The sequence below is a fragment of the Ixodes scapularis genome, unplaced genomic scaffold, assembly GCF_016920785.2.
Source record: "Ixodes scapularis isolate PalLabHiFi unplaced genomic scaffold, ASM1692078v2 PGA_scaffold0__279_contigs__length_252992795, whole genome shotgun sequence".
NCBI lineage: Eukaryota > Metazoa > Arthropoda > Arachnida > Ixodida > Ixodidae > Ixodes > Ixodes scapularis.
The window spans coordinates 35,909,115-35,925,706 of NW_024609835.1; the positions used below are offsets into that span (position 1 = coordinate 35,909,115).

At 41.8% G+C, this 16,592-nt stretch overlaps 1 protein-coding gene and 1 pseudogene across 3 annotated transcripts in view; both read right to left on the reverse strand.

The window, feature by feature from the left end:
* Window positions 1-905: 905 nt before the first annotated feature.
* LOC121046193 lies at window positions 906-2,102 on the reverse strand (annotated as a pseudogene).
* The window catches only part of LOC8038380 (protein disulfide-isomerase A5), a 40,891-nt gene continuing 25,204 nt past the window's right edge, over window positions 906-16,592 (reverse strand). For 2 of the 3 annotated variants that reach the window (XM_029982376.4, XM_040208033.3), the window contains 8 exons: window positions 14,769-14,908; window positions 13,603-13,673; window positions 12,748-12,876; window positions 8,828-9,032; window positions 7,487-7,554; window positions 5,045-5,139; window positions 4,415-4,543; window positions 1,630-3,062 (listed from right to left, as the gene is read on the reverse strand). In XM_029982376.4, coding sequence (XP_029838236.2) covers window positions 4,441-4,543; window positions 5,045-5,139; window positions 7,487-7,554; window positions 8,828-9,032; window positions 12,748-12,876; window positions 13,603-13,673; window positions 14,769-14,908 — 811 coding nt within the window. In that variant the 3' untranslated portion in view covers window positions 1,630-3,062; window positions 4,415-4,440. Of the gene's footprint in view, window positions 3,063-4,414; window positions 4,544-5,044; window positions 5,140-7,486; window positions 7,555-8,827; window positions 9,033-12,747; window positions 12,877-13,602; window positions 13,674-14,768; window positions 14,909-16,592 lie in introns of all 3 variants that reach the window. The other variant, XM_029982349.4, reaches the window with a different exon arrangement.

Sequence of the window (16,592 nt, forward strand, 5' to 3'; positions counted from 1 at the left end):
AAGGTAAAGGCCGGTGACCCTAAAAATACTGTCAATTGGAATAGCTAAAAAATTCGCCGGAGTACCTCTTTGAATAGATCGACAGCGCGAGTAAAACAACTATACTGTCAACTTGACATTATCCAACATTCGCCGCCGTTTCCGAAAAGAATTGATGCATTCCCATTACCCCTAAATCAAATCATACCAAATTGGAAAAAAAAAAAAAAGAATTATAAGGGAATGAAATCATGAACGATTTATGTTAAAAAGTAAATGTACTTTACTTTGAAAGTATATTGTATTTAGAGTACTTTACCTCAAGTACATGGTGCCCAATGTACTTACTACTTTACTTGAAGTACATAACATCTTAGTTACTTTGTACTTTTTTGATGTACTTTACCCAACACTGTCAAACTTATTGCTTGGAGATGTCTTTCTTGAGCTTATATATTGTCCATGAAATATTGACGACGAAGCAACATATGTGTAAGTTGTAACCTTTGTAATTGCGGAGATGCACTGCGAATGAGTGTCTTTGGATTGTTGAGATGTAGAGAGAACACGGTCGCGATTCCTCAGTTTCTGCGCACGTGAGAACTGTATGGCGTGCTTGCTGCTTGTAAACATGTTTCTAAAATGATATCCTTATGTTGTCAAGATCGCCATAATTCGATCATTAGGCATATATAAGTACCAGTATCTACTTATAGTACATTGCTGGAATAATATTTACATCATTCATGCATGACAGTGGTAAAATATATTGGCATTTTTCTAGAATTATATGGGCAGCCGCAAACATTTTTTAATAGAATGTAAACCTTTGGTGACGGACGTTTCGCTAAGGAACTTGATTATTTTGCTAAGTAAGAGTCTGTGAATTAGGGACTCAGAAAGACATGCAAAGTAAAACATTCAAATAAGCAATAGTAAAAACATTTTATTACAGTTTAGCTATCCATTTAACATTCAAACGGAAAATGATAGAAAAAAAATTGCAAACGACTGCACAAAGTGTGCTGCAATTGACGGCGGCAGCTGTTGTGTTGTTGAAAGATGTGCTTTAGATTATTTGCTTTAGGAGCTTTGTCTTTTAGTAGAATGGGTGTAGGAGATGTGTGAAAAGCGTCGAAACATTGCATTTTTTTTTTTTTTTTTGTAGATTTGGCAGAGAGTTTTTCAGAACCCCGAAGCAGCGGCAGCTGCAGTTTCGAAGCTGCTGCCGTGTGGACGATGGCGAGAGAGAGAGAGGAGAAAAAATAGGGGGAGAGAGAAGGAGAGAGAGAGAGAAGTGACAGCGCATTTTGCCATATATGACCTGGTTGTGCCAGGGGCGACGACGATGGGTAGACATAGGGATAGCACGGCAGCAATGGGATGCGGTGTGCCCTGCCATCACGTGGGATTTCGCGTACGGACGCCACCGAATTTCGCCAGAAAGAAACACTAACAGCTGCCACTGTAAAAAGCGAGCTGTAATGGCATGTGTAACCAACAGGGGACAATATAAGGTAAGCGCAATAATAAAACACAGCTTGCATGAAAAGAAAAATTTATCTTGCAAATTATGACACAATGCTGTAAGCATCATGTAAGAGTCAACATGCTCTCTAAACAAATCTCCAAAGAAGATTCTCAGGCTAGAAAAAAAAGAAGAGTAAAAGCACAGGTCCCTCCATAGTCATCACACCATTACTCAAGGCAATAATCATACATTCCTTAACTCTAAACTCCAAACTCTTGTCCCACTAATTGAAATAGAGACAATTCTATCATACAGGTGCCACTATTCACATATTTAGGAGTGAAACCCGATTTCCAAAAGAGTAATAAAGATTTTTGAGCTGTTTCTAAGACAACAAATAACTTCACTTTTCACTGTCGAGAGATTTTGTGAAAACATGATAATAGGATTACCACTATGCACTCACCCAGAAGCATAAATAAGATCTAAATTCTCAATGTACACAAGTAAAATCTGCTTCAAATCCAAACATTCAAACATCTGCAGATTTAAGAATGAAATTGGGCCTACCTTTGTATCTGACATGGGAGATGTGGACCTTATGCTTATCAACACAAATTTGCTTGGCACTGTAATGGTAGCAAACCTCCATGCTCAGTCAGTGCATCACAAAACACATGTCACGTTTCTCTCGGGCACAAATATCAAGCCCTCATGACGATACAATGCTCCCCTTTGAAACCATAAAATCGACATAGCTAGGAATCTCAAGTTGCTACTCGTACTATTTCCATGCAGGTGTGAAGCGTTCATTCGGTAACAGCAGACATGCATCAACACTCCCCCTTCCCCCTCACTTTGACTTGGCACATTTGTGTGGCCGCCTTACACAAGTGCGGTTCTGAGCGTGAAACCTAAAATAGTTCCGTGCACTGTGCACTGCAGGACCACAAAAAGTCCCCAGTTGCCTTCTTCGCAGAAAATAGATTAGCACCTGAACATTGCACAGTTCAAGGAAAACGATAAACGTGGACAGTGACTACTAACACAGAACAAAATCTGCTAAAAAAGGAAATGTATAACATCAATACTGCTTTTGTAAACATGCATAGCAAAAGTTGCACAAAGTTATGCAAAAAAAAAGAAAAAGCTTCCCAAACTAAATGGTAGTGGAATGTAGCCATAACAAATTATTAAGAAAAAGAGGTTTCCTAATGATCTCAAGTGTCACTAACTACAGCCAGGAACTGTGAAATGACAAGAAAAGATTCAGGAACACATCGTCCCAGAACTTGTAGAAAAGTTGGCATGTCCACAGTGACACTGAGTACCAGAAAAGCGGTGGATTGGCATTTAGGTAGCATAGTGTAAAAAACAAAATACCGGCAGTTTACAGAGATAATGAGCTCCTAGAAATAGCAAGATAAAAGCCAATCAGACTACTAAACACCAAAAAAAAAAAAAGCCCTGGAAAGCTTGTCTTGTCCTCCATAGCATCACCTGACTCTCCAAAGGCATCAATCAAGTTGATGCCCTGAAGGATGAGCAAACAATGACAACCAGGCTGTGCTGAGTGAGGAGTATTGTAGTGTCCAGGTAGGTCCAGGTGACACTAAATAAATGATGATAGGTACTTTTAAGTGCTGCCATCCTTAAACTCAAGTTAACAACAAGATACATGGTATTAACTTTCTAAACAAGAATCATATTACCCGAACCTTGCCAGTGCTGATGAAGAGTACCAAAGTGCTCAGTTTTCTCTCTAGGATCACTCCAACCCAAAGTAAAGCGTCATACTTAAAAAAAAGGAACAAAAGATTTTTTTTTTTTTTTTTAGGGATTAAATTAAAGTTTTGAGACTTTTTTTAGAACAAGGTGGCAATTACATAAACCAACAGCTTAGAAAATAGATGCTGTGACTTCTTTGTTCTCGGCCGACAAAGAAAAGAGAGTCCACAAATGTTTAGGCCACGAATACTCCATTTCACAGGGTGTCTAGCAAATTATTATTTTGAAATTCCCTGACTTTTCCAGATTTTTCCTCACAATTTCAGGTGAAATTCCCCGACCACTGTAAAGGCGGTTAAATATATAAGACCATTACAACACAAGGCATGGAGCATTGTGAGGATCATTTTGCACGGGCTTAATTAAACTTGTATATTTCAAAATATTCAAGTTCGTCCAGTTCGGATTAAACAAGTATTATTTTCTTGCCGCCGACATCTTCAGTGAAGAGGCCACTTTCGGAAACGGAATGAAAACAGAACGCTCAACCACAACAACAATAACCGAATGGCAGCATGGCCGCCAGATGCATACTTTCGGATACTTTCGGCTTAAGGCTTGGACTGGATTGGGGTCTGTGGCTTTCCCAATTGTTACTAAGTCTCGTAGCTCTAACTGGATCTAGCCTAGTGTCGCGCCCTCACTCCAATTCAATCCAAGGCTTGGACTGGATTTGTCGGCTGTTCCTTTTGCATAAGGTAGCACACTCTACATTGGGTGAGTAGAGCCCAGACTTCGCACTAAGCAGAATTTATTGCCTATTTCTCTGACCCCAAGTCCTCAAGTCTTTGTCAGGGCACTCGATGGCGTTTCCTGCTCATTTTCCCTGACTGGGCTCGCTTTTTGACAATATCCGACAATTCCCCGATTTTTCTTGGTAATTAAAATATCCCTGATACTTCTCGGTTTTCCCTGTCGCTAGACATCCTGATTGAAGCATAACTTAGGAAGGTGCGAATGCCATGGCCCCCATGAGCCAACTTGAGGGACGGAGTGAAGCATATGACAAGAGCTCTTCACGGGAGGAGTGTATTCCGGTGGAATGTTGATGCTTGCTTTGCCGTCACTTTTAACTGGTTGCCGAGGCTGTAGCTTCAGCCTTTTTCCGCTATGCTGAAACAAAACACAGCTGCATCCAATTGGTAACAAAAATGTAACACTTCTGACATAGCCCACCTTTGGGGACTGGCTAGGCTGTAGCCTCATAACTCTTCTTTCCTTGCCGTTGGAGGACTCTTCATGAAGTCAACAAGGTCCTTGGCAGCCCTCTTCTTCCTGTCATACTCAGCCACGAATTTGCCCCGCCTAACACGGGAACAGAAAAGGCATTATCAAAGGCTTTTCAAGAAACATTTTCACATCAAAACAAAAAAAAATATTTATAGAATTTAATAATAAAACTTAAGATAAAACTAAAGATAGTCAAGTGCCGACTGTGGTCTTTCCAGAAAGCCATTAGTTAACCTGTTAACCTGAATTTTCCTCTCATTTGTTCTTTCCCAGATGTACTTGCTAATCGTTGTTTCCTCCCTCCCCTTCTGTAATGCTACATGCTTTGGGGGTAAATGAATGAAATGAAATGAAGTAATTCTGATCCATACTTCCTCAAAAAGGCAAAAAAAATTGTTAAATGTCTGACAGTCCTCCACTTTCTCATATCCTGCCTTTTCCCTTTCATATACATAAAATGAGAACCAACAGTAGCAGCATAGAGATGTGCTATCCAAAGGAATGAAACAGCAAACAAAAAGACAATGATATTGATGAACACAAAACTTCTTGATTATATGCCACACAATTCTTCACCTGAAATATTGAACTGTAGGAAGGCTTCTGATCTTGTACTTAGTTGCCAGAGACTTCTCCTCGGCAGCATCCACAGCAACAAGCACCCCAGGAACCTGAAAGTTTACACATGTCAGCTAAACAGTTGCGACCATATACCCACACAGCAACTTTGCAACATGCAAAGTGGCAGCCATAGTGCAAAAATAGGGAGGAAGGAACATTGCCGTCAAAGCTTGCCAAATCTTGAGATCCCACCTTAAGGAGAAGCTGTAGCGGTTCTGTACTTAAGAAAAGAATGCCTAAATCATATTATTTTTTCCTCCAGGATCATGATTATCAAAATGTTTTAGTGAGGCAATACCCATAAATACCCATAGAAGCACATTAAGAGTGATAAGGGAAGATACAATCAGTGCAAGAAGAAAATCTGAAAGGGAATGCGACATCATTAGAAGCTTACGGAGACCCCACGCCTTCCTAAGCACACAATCACACTTAAGTGTGATAGCTTTATGGCCTTGCACAACTTTCATGGTGGTGGCTGCAAAATGCCAACTTTGCCCACAGCAAGGTGCTCGGTACTCAAAGCACTTGTGAACCTTGAGCACCAAACAAACCTATACTCTTGGCACTCTTGGCTTACTTAAAAATGTTACAATACTGCCCTCAATTAAATAACGCAAGCATGATGTCCATCTGGTGTCCCATGTATGCAAGCATGTGCAGCATGCACATGAGTGTAAATTTAGTGGAACTGCAAGTGTGCATGCTAGCCCTCTAGAGCAGCAAGTGCTTGGCAGCAACCGGCTGCTGCTTTTTATTTGTTCTCATGTTTGGTACCATTTTTTGGGGGCAAATTCTAGTCATCTTTATATATTCACGAGATAAGAATATGCTAGAATTAACCTCAAACTGATTTATTACAACTCCTTTAGCTTCTATTTAAAATATTGGGCCTTTACCCAGATGTATGCAAGTGCCCACCTTTTTTTTGTTTTAAGTAATTTTTAGAATTATCTAGAAGGGGCACCATACTATAAAGCAAGCATAAACTTGGCTTAGCTAACATCCAGCCCTCCACAATTTTTGACAATTATATGAGTAACCATGCCTCCTCAATTTTTCAACAATTATTTGAGTAACCTAACGGGTTGCTTAATATGTAATGGGGATTACAATTGGTTATTCTAGCAATTACGTTAGAACTGATGTTGAACTTGCAAGAAATTCTTTACACAGCCTCTCGTGAACTGTATGATCTACCGAGACCATGCCAGCAGTCTTCCTGTCTTGCATTTGCAAAGTTATGTAACCATATGCTAGTTCCTGATATGTGCTCTCTAAAAGTAAAGTTCACACAATTTGACACTTTTCTAAAACTGAAGAAAAGAAGATGAATCTAGATTGTACAAATCTACAACTGTGTAGACTTGGCGCATTGTTCAGCTATTTCTTATAGTTACCTTGAGACTGCGGAACAATAAAGACGAAAGCAAGTATGACAAGTGCGTACTGGCTTAAAAAAAGCCTAAAAGAAAACAAAAAGTTTAAACAATTTGGTTGGGACATGCATGTAAAAAAATTAATTTCACGGGAAAATGTTTTTCTTTTAAAGCAATACTGACGACGCGAGACCCGATTTAGTTGGCAGTCATCTCCTTTCCACTTGTTTTCTCTCTTGGCATTTCGGGTGCACGGAGGAGAGGTGGATCGGCTTCGCTTTCACGACCGAGATGGTCACTCCTGAATGACCCGTGACATCATGAACTTCGCGTGCAGAATTTCAAATAAATCTTTTGCCATCAATATTGTTCTAAAATCTTTTTTTTTTTTTTTTTTTTTTTTTTTTCGCGTCAAATATATTTTTTGACCGCGTGTCTCAATTAGACTGTTTAAAAAGAAACATGTTTTTCTTTTCAGGGGACCTTTAAAGGGGTGCTGAACCGAAATTTGGATTTCACAAAATAAGGCCACAGGAGCATTGAATGGGACGCTACAAACTCCTAAACATCACTCATACATTGATATCTCGAACAGATGGCCGTATTTTTGGAAAAGAAGAGCGCCATAAAGCGAAGAATGTGACATGACTCTCCTGGAACAGTTGAGAATGAAGGGAAGCCGCCTTGCTTTTCTCCTCCTCGCTTCGACCCACCTGCTCGAGGGAACGAAGTGAAGAGGAGAGGGAATGATAATCGTAACGGGAGATGTCTCGTTGGCCTTGTTCAATTGTGCACTTCTCTTCCAAAAACACAACCATCCATTAGATAACGATTAGGGATATTGCTGTATCAGTGATGTTTTGCTCCAGCCTTGTTTTGTGAAATCCAAATTTTGTTTCTGCATTCCTTTAAACAACATGAGCTTTATGGCTTTTGCAGCTCTTTAGGTATTCTTAAAATATGACCAGTGACTTGGTGGGTCAGCAAAGCAGTGCACAGCCAGAAAGAGAGAACCAACCTTCTGATCATGAAGCTTGAGGGCAGCTTCAGCAAATATTGGCTTAAAGTCTTTGCAGAACCCACACCCTGGAAAGATACACGAGAGAATTTGTTTGACACAAACCATCACTTTCCAAGTGCCTTAGCTAAAGCTTGCTTCGTATTTTTGTGGACAATTACATTTCAACCAATATTTATATTGTGTCATGCAAGAGAAAGAAACCCTCCTTTCTGGCTTAAGAAAGGAGCTTGATACTAAGCGAGCGCCTTTTAAAATGTGATCGAGAAATATAAAATTTTGTCCACTGCTTGATCCAAAAAATATGAACCATAATAGGTTAATGATGTCATGCAAAGTATCCTGCTCATTTAACTTCACCCAAAGCAGGCAGAGCCAATCATTCCAGTCAATGAAAATCGGCTCTACTATAAAATCTGCAGGAGGATTCTGAGTTGACAAACATGATGATTCGAGTCCCAGTGTAGCAGACGGCTCTTGTGGGGACAGTTTGGCCTCTGCCATTTGCAGGGGGTACCACTCCATAAGTTGCAATAATTAGCTCTATTTGCTCTGTACAAACAGATGCACAAAAAAAAAAAAGAACTTTTGTTTTTAGCAAATTTAGTATGTCGACAATTGCGTTGCAAATACACAGTGCTCATCTTTATCCACTCCAACAAAAGACCAAAATACTATATTTTTCGTATGCATACACAAGCCACAATTGAAAAATTATGCAAGAGGCATATAAAATATAAAAGCTCTGTGTGCCATAGAAATTGTGATAAAAACACTCATATAATGGAAATTGGTAACTCAATTTAAATATTCTTATATATATATATATCATAACTGCACTTGAATGCTACTTTGCTTAGTTTGGCAAACATTCTCATCCCACTCCTAATGTAGTTGAACTGCTGTCATGTTGCGCAAATTTAGATTAAAAACCTAGTAATATTAAACCATGGTTCTTAACATTATAAAATAAAATTTACAAATGTTTGATCACAACCATATCCTTTTTCATCGCGACAATTCCATTTCATGCTTGAGCAGTCAGGTTGCACCGCCTATATTTCAAGATCTGTCTCACGTCATTATGGTTTAAAAGCGTTGCTGCGTTAAGAGTTCTTAACCACACCACTAAAACAAATTATATTTTCTTTTCAAACCCCATCTCATATCTCATATTCTGTCACTATCAAAACTGAGACAGTTTTTGCAAAATACAGACTCTTCTAAGATGTCAATGCCAACTTCACATTTGCTTGTAAATTTCAGTCTGCTAGGGATTATAAACTTTCAAAAAGTGAGGAAAACATCTGAAACAGGGAGCAAGTGCTCCCACGCACTCACAGGAGGCGTAGAACATGACTAAAACGGAGTCCTGGCCCTCGACGAACGCCTGGAAGTCCTTGGTTGTGAGCAGCTTGACATGGTCTGCTCCAGGCACGTCGGACCAGAAGCCGGGAGACGCTGGGGCGGGAATGGGTGGGGACGCGGGAGGAGCGGTCGTGCTGGCCTCGCTCTGCTCTCGAATGAAGCTGACAAAGTCCGCAACCTGGGTGCACGAGACGAGATTGTTGAATATACAGTAAAACCTCATTATAACAAAGTTGAAGGAGCGGTCGTCAACTTGCTTTGCTCTACTCGCTAATTGAATGGCAGCGGTGGAATGTCGAACTCAAAATTGTTGGGTCGTGGGCTCGATTCCCTCTGGGGTGTGCTTAGAACTTCGTTCTTACTTTTCAATTTACCGCTCTTTTGTAAAAAGATTGTTCTCCGCTTTACGTGTAACACATTTCGTAACGTTTTCCTTGGCCTTCCGTCACCCTTTTCTCAGGAATCCCAGCCCTATCAAACGCATTCTGCGTTCAAAAGGAAAACAAAAAGCAGTCGGTGGTCAGTTACCCGAGTGGAGAGGAGGTGGGTAAATGAGTGGGCATGTGAGCGGGCAGCACCTCCTAAATGAGAATGGCGCAGTGCTGAATTTTGAACGTCACCTTAAGAGGCAAACTCGGGGTACTGATTGGATTCGAGTGCTGAGTCGGCGTTCGGCTGAGACTCGTTTTCGATCGGCGAGGACATGAGTGCCCAGCCGAGCGCTGGTGCAGCAGTCGTGTCCTATCAGTAGCCCCCTGTTAACTTGTCTAGGAGGCGCTGAAAATCCATCCCTTCTATCTAGGTGTTGTTGGGGCATGTGAGAGAATAAGTGAGAAGCTGAGAAAAGGAGAAATGAAAGAGAAAATGAAAGTAGGAAGACAATATGCGAGGTTCGTCCGATAATCACCTCGCAATACGTGTAGGTAAATGGGCTGCAAAGCTGCCTCACATACTTAAAGACCAACGACCAGTTCGCGCTTTCCACTTTTCCCGTGCTTCCTCCTCTCCCCCCTTCTACTCTGTCCACCGTTGCCTGTTTCCTCCGCTCCCATGGTGAGGAGGATATTCTGCCTTGCAGAATCTCAAGTCTGGTCGTCGGCCTTTAAGCGAAAAAGATGAATGACAGCCTGCAAAGTTTCAACCTCCGGAATCTACGGCAGATTGCAAATCTTCTATAGTTTGACGTTAAATGAATTGTCTCTTTTAAAAAGCTTCACAGCTCTAAACTTTTATAATCAAAATATATATTCCTATGTACTTGAACCTACATTTCTAAAAAAAGAAAGGAAAAAAACAACAGATTTTGCAATGCTAAAATTTCTAGAAATGCTTTGAAAAGACCTAGGTACTATAGTCAAAGAACAATTAGGTATTGTAAAATTCTGAGTGACAGCCCAGCCCGAAAAATTGCTCATCTCGTCTTTCTGGCTAAATTTTCGTACGCCGAAAAATACTGAACATCGCCCAGTCCATCAAAATTATGCAATGCCTGACGCAACTCCTTGGAGCTGCCCTGCTTTCTTCTGTTTAAAGGGTAACTCCGGTTAAAAGTCGGACCAAAATAAATTACTGATATTGATTTACGAAGAATAAATGGGAGCATTGCCAAAATCTTACATTAATGGGACACCACAATCCACTCTAAAACTGATGTTAAAACTGCTACCACGAGCATCTCAGCAGGCATTCAGCGGGTTGGCTGTTTGTTAAGCAACCTCGTGTCCCAATGTCATGTTCATACACAAGGAGGTTACTTGTTCGTACTGCCACTTCTTTTGCTGCGTTTTTCTGCTGAATATTTAGCCGTCTCAATGACCCATTTCTGCTTGTTATGTCATGTTTTAGCAGCCGCAGTTTGTAAGTGCTCTCTGGCAATTGCGCACAAAGATTAGTGACTCCCTGCTCGCTAAAGTGCGTTGTGGTGTCAAAGGTGGCATTCACTGGCAGCCATAGTTTAGTCCATACCCGCTCAGCCCGAGCTTACAATTAGCTTCCACAACGTTTCTGCATAGTGCATAGCACACCACCAAGATTGTAGCTCCTCTCAGGGCCCGTTTGCTCGAATTGGGTTAACTTTAACCGCGGCAGAAAGTTAACTGCATTTCTTTACGAGGGGGAATTTTAGGTCATGTGACCGGCAGGGTAACGACGGCAGGGAAACATGGTGGTGCCCCCCCAGCGAGCGTTGCTTGCTTTGGGACTAATATGTCGTAGTAGCCGAAATATTGGGTGCAGTAGTCAGCGATAAATGGTGCAGGAGGTTTTTGCTTTGAATTAACTCACTTGAATCGCAAAGCAAGAGCAATAATCTCGCCTCATTTTTTAGATAGTCTTTTGATTCTAGTCATTCCAGTAATTGTCGACATGGTGCGCGTCTTTGGGATACTAGCGGATTGACTTGACTCAATCTGCCAGGTATTGATAGCATGCAGAAGCAAACCATGTCCCAAAAGACCTTTTGCTAAATTATCCACGCACCAAGGGCAAGGAGCACGCTACGAGTGCAGCTGCATGTGCTGGTGTCTGCAGTAGTAACTGTTCTAAAGCAAAAGCCTAAAACAAATTTTACCTTGCATGCGCGTTCTTCAAAGCCTTACTTTACTAAGATTATTTACTTTGAATCTTTTATACAGGGAATGCGAGCGTGCGCAGAGTGCAAAATTACAGTTTCAGCATTCTCTCTGATCCTTGAGTAATTTAGTAAGCGGTCTGCTTTCACTGGAGCCGGATTACACGGCTTTCATTTTATGAATGTTTTATATACAGTCTTTACAAGCAGGCCAACCATGCTTCCCATGTACTGCCCACCTTTCACTGCTTCACTTCTTTCTCATAGTTTCTAGGACGGAATTTCGTCGTCCCCTTTCGAACTTGGAAGGAAATTTCAACGAGGCCTGTCTTCACATCAAACAGCAGAACATTGAGCAATTTCTGAAAACAAACATTCCTAAGCTCAAATGTATGCCGCACTGCGCCACGAAAACCCAGCAGCGCATGCTCTTGGGTCTGCCCTTTTCGGGAACTTTTCCACGAAAGCCACTTTTATTTGCCACAACCACTAGGTGACACCAGTTACCACCCCATAATAAAACACGGAGCTACCGCTCATCCAGCCCTTGTCAAACTTGGCTAGGCACTTGTAGATACCTAGTAGGGAAGGGCAGTTAACTTTTTGCCGTGGTTAAAGTTAACTGGCTATGAGCAAACGGGCCCAGAAGATAAGTGGGAGTTCATTCTGAACTTGCGCTGAGCCTGAGTTCATCATGGCGAACTCGCTTTTCGGCAGGCAGCTTTATGAATGTGTATTCAATAATTGCTACAGGTGTTTGATATCTAGAAAGCAAAGCAGCAAAACAGCTATAACATCTCACCTCACTGATCTAAAATGCTCTAGCAGCTAGGCCGGTCATACATTTCAGGGTACCACAGCACAAATATTGCGTCCCATGATGGCCATGCAGCTGATCACAAGGGTTGCACCATGCTTAAGCCAGTAGTTTCGGTTTCGCCGTAAACACCCGAACCAAACGCTTGAGATACTATCTACAAAACTGCATAGACGTCGCTGGCTTCGCTCCATGCCTCTTTTGTGCGTCACGCATGGCCAATTGTGCTTGCAATTTGCCCCTCGCTGCTTCTCTCCAGGTCGAACTGACCGATATTTTGTATTTCCAGATCGAAATAATGAGTTTGTTTTTCAGTACAAATGTATGGTATTTTGCCGGGACCTTTGAACAGGGTCGATAACTCGAACTAATGCAAGTCGACCGAACTAACCACTTGGTAGTTCTGGCACGACTCACATATTTGCAGTAAATAAAAGAAAGTGCTTACTCCTAAATAAATCAATAACAAAACCACAATCTCTTGTAAGAGAAACCAAAGGCTCTCACAGTTTTGGCCCTGTTGTATTCCGACTGTGTCTTTAGGTAGCTGAAGTACTTGATGGTAGGGTAGCCCCCGACGTCGTATGCGCTGCACACAGCGCTCTGCTCTGTGCAATCCACCGCTGCAAAGGCCACCTGAGGCAAGAGAACCCGTAAAGAAACACATGAGCTGGTCTGGTGGGTACACTGCAATGAAAACATATGCAGGAGACAAAAAAAAGGTCGCACACAAATGCTCAAGGTCAACTTTACCAAACTATCATATATTTCAACTGTCACACGGGACAACCGTGTCTAATTTGATTATAAAAATGACGCTAACACTGAAATGCCATTTGGAAACTCCGAAAAGTATGCAAGTCAATTACTTCTTTTAATTCTTAGACAAATGCAATTTTTTAGGTGTCTAACAATCGCATTTACAATAAACATGAAAAGACTAGAGAAGCTGTGGTGGGAATGGCTTTTCATGTCATTCTATTTAGCATTCAGAATAATTTTGCATTTCAACACAGCCTTTCTACTTACATCTATCTGTATAGCGTGCTTCAGAAAACAAGCGACTGAGCCATACAGCATGATACGTATAATGCGAAGATGACAATGACATGTTTTTGCAGTTCGTCATACAGTTGAATGCTGAAAGACAAATTTTACCACCGAAGTCGATGCATAACGTTCATACATTTCTCTAGTCTATTAGTTTTAATGACAGCGTTTCAACCGTGCAAAAAAAAAGGCAACAAAAAAGGCAATCATGTGTTAGTGCTAACCTTGTCGCACCCTGTACTAGACCAGACCGCGAAATCTTGTGATAAGCAAATGATTTAGTAGTTAATCTTGAGTACATCTGGTCTATACCTTTGGATCATCCTTGAGTTTCTCAGCAGCACCGGCAAATTCTGGCTTTGCTCGTTTGCAGTGGCCACACCCTGGAAAAGGCAGGAAGGGGAAAATAATTATTCGACTCCTGCACCACAGACGAGAAAGCTTGAAAGGTTGATGAGAATGCAAAGTCATGAGGCATTTTTGCAAAGTCATGAGGCATCTCATCATTCCAGTTTAACAAATGTCACCTTTAACTTGAGCAGCAGTTGGTTATCACCAAACAAATCATTACCATGCAACTGTGCAAAAAAAGAAAGCTTGGTATTCAATTCCTTTTGATTCTATAGATGCATACAGTGTCAGTCATGTCCGGTAAATATGGTCACCACAATTGCCCCCCCAAAATCATCCATAATGCGAGTCTTCCATGACACAGGATAAAAATGTATGCATGTATTAAACGCAGTCTGTCTCCAAATATTTCGTCTACTTAGTGGGGCATCAATGCTAACTGGGTTCACTGTAACGAGACGCGACTGTATTTGGAACTTTTTTAATATGCAGGCAAATGATCAAGAACTGCCACTCGTCACGGATACCGAGACAGACTCCCAATAACCCTGGACAAATATGTATATGAAACACTTCAAGTGAACATCCCATATGTATATCATTGGCTCCTATGTGCCTCCCATCAGTTCTGCACCAGCACAAGTGCTTCAGTTCCAGCTTTTTGGAGTCAATTTTGCTAACATATGTGGAGGGTTAGGAAAATATCTGTTTTGAGCAATTTCTTATGGCATATTCCGCTCGTGGATTTGGAGGGATCCAAAACCACTCCAAGCTCGCGCGTTTCAAGCAGCGAATGCTAGCTCACGTTTGCATGTGCATAAAGATACCAAGAAAAAAGTGCTCCGTAACCACGACAAATTTACCAGCGGAATTGGTCATTAGCTAGAACAAAACTGCAAGCCACAGCTTCACTTGTTCAGTTCTTGATATGATGACTCCTAGAGAAGTGGCTACGGATTAGGACGTTTTGCCGATCATCCCCAGTTGCGACTTTGGAAGCATTTCAAGGCAGGCGCTTTTTGTACTGCAAAAGTAATTTCTAACATTTGTTTTTTTCTTAAATAAAATTCAAAGACTAAGTCTGGGCCTGTTTGAAGACCCAAATTTCGACATGCTCCAGAGCTTACAGTTGGTGTAGAACATGACCAAGGCATGCTTCTTGCGCTTGAGGAAAGGTTTGAAGTTTGCCTCGTCCAGATGCACCACCTCGCTTGGCACCTGGCTCCAAGGAACCTCAGGCGGTGGCGGTGGCGGCGGCTCCTTGGGACTGCACGCACAGTGTGAAGAAACGTCATAAAAAGGAACAGGCGACTGAAATATAGAGGCTTCGGGACCATTACAAGAAGGAAGAGGCATGTGCGAGTGTTAATACATTTTGTTATAATTCAATAAATTGTAAGCAAACACGTTACTAACGCTGAGCACAGAGACTAACCAATCTCGTGTTTTCTGTTCATCAAGATATACAAAGACATTTGCATAACCTCGTGCCCTGCATCCCGCATGCTTATAACTTGATGAGAATGTGACTCCAGTGCCCCGTGCTATGGCTGCCTTATTCGAGAACCAGGTAGCATCAGCACGACAGAAATGCCCATGACATCAGCGATGGGTAACAAACGATACCGCACGTGAGCAGAGACCGGTGCATGCTGTAATTTTCCTAAGACTCTCTTAGTATATTCAATTGCGAAATTAAACACCTCGTGTATTCCTATTTGAAATATTTTAGAGAATCCTGCCATTCCAATTTAAGGTAGAGTTGAAAATCCATGTCACACAGAAATGGGAAAAGCCGTAGAAATCAACTAGAGTGGTTACAGTAATGCGAAGGTCAACTGAAGGCCTTGCATACATGCAGTTCAGTATAGAAGGATGGATGCAAGAGCGAAACAGGCCATGAGCAATGCATCTGTGAGAAATTGACTTGGACAGATGAGTAGAGAAAAAGAAAAATGAACTGAGCTCAAGTTAGATCATAAATCGTGAATAGCTTGTGTATTCAATAACTTCGCTGTAGTAGTTGAGTGCGAAAAATCGGATCACACAAAATCGAATTCGTGCTATTGCATATTGACATACCTGCGCGACAGTCGAGGTGTGCTAGGAAAAAGTATAGCGCCAAATATAGTATGAGCGACGTCAGAAACAGGGTTTTGTACATTGACCATTAAATTATCAAAAGGAGAAACAATGGCCGAGTCTGTTAGCGCGTCGCAGCTCGGAGCACGTGGGGCGAAAGCTCGCGCTGCAGAATCCAGGCATCATAAGCTCGATTACCAGATTTTTCTTTCTAAATAAAAATTGTTCAAGCACACGTTTGTGTACTAACCACTTTCGTGAAGCAATTTAAAGACACCAAGCTAGCGGTTGTACCGCCAGTACCGCCAATAGCAAAGATTGCTGTCGACAACAGAGCCACCAGGCGTTCCTTGCTGCAGGCTAATGTCCTGCTGTCCGAATTTCCCCACAACGAACTTAATTTATCGAAATATGAATCGCAACAATCACTAAACCACCGACATCGACCCCCGATCACGCAGCAAATGAGAGGCGTTTGTCGACTTTGTAAGTTTGGCCTCTTCTGAATTGGGCGGCGGCTTTTGCAGCCACGTGTCATTCGAAGGAAGCTCTCGAAGCAGCTGCGTTCCTCTCGTAGGACCAGCACGGCAGAATTGGCCACGCTTTTAACATGCGACAGCTGCAGTGCGTGGTGCAGCGGGGAGCAAAGATGGGAAGAGGAGCACAACCGAGCCGACTGAGTCCTTTTCACATCTGTCTGGGCACATTTTTCTGTGCGGCTCTAATGACTTAGCTCAGATTTTGGCTCTGTGAATAGAGCCACAGATCACATTTCCTTGACGGTAGGTTATCGCTCCAAGGCGGAACAATTTGAGACTCGGATCGAGCAAGATTGGGAGTCTCGGATCCTAACGAAGATCAGCGCATCT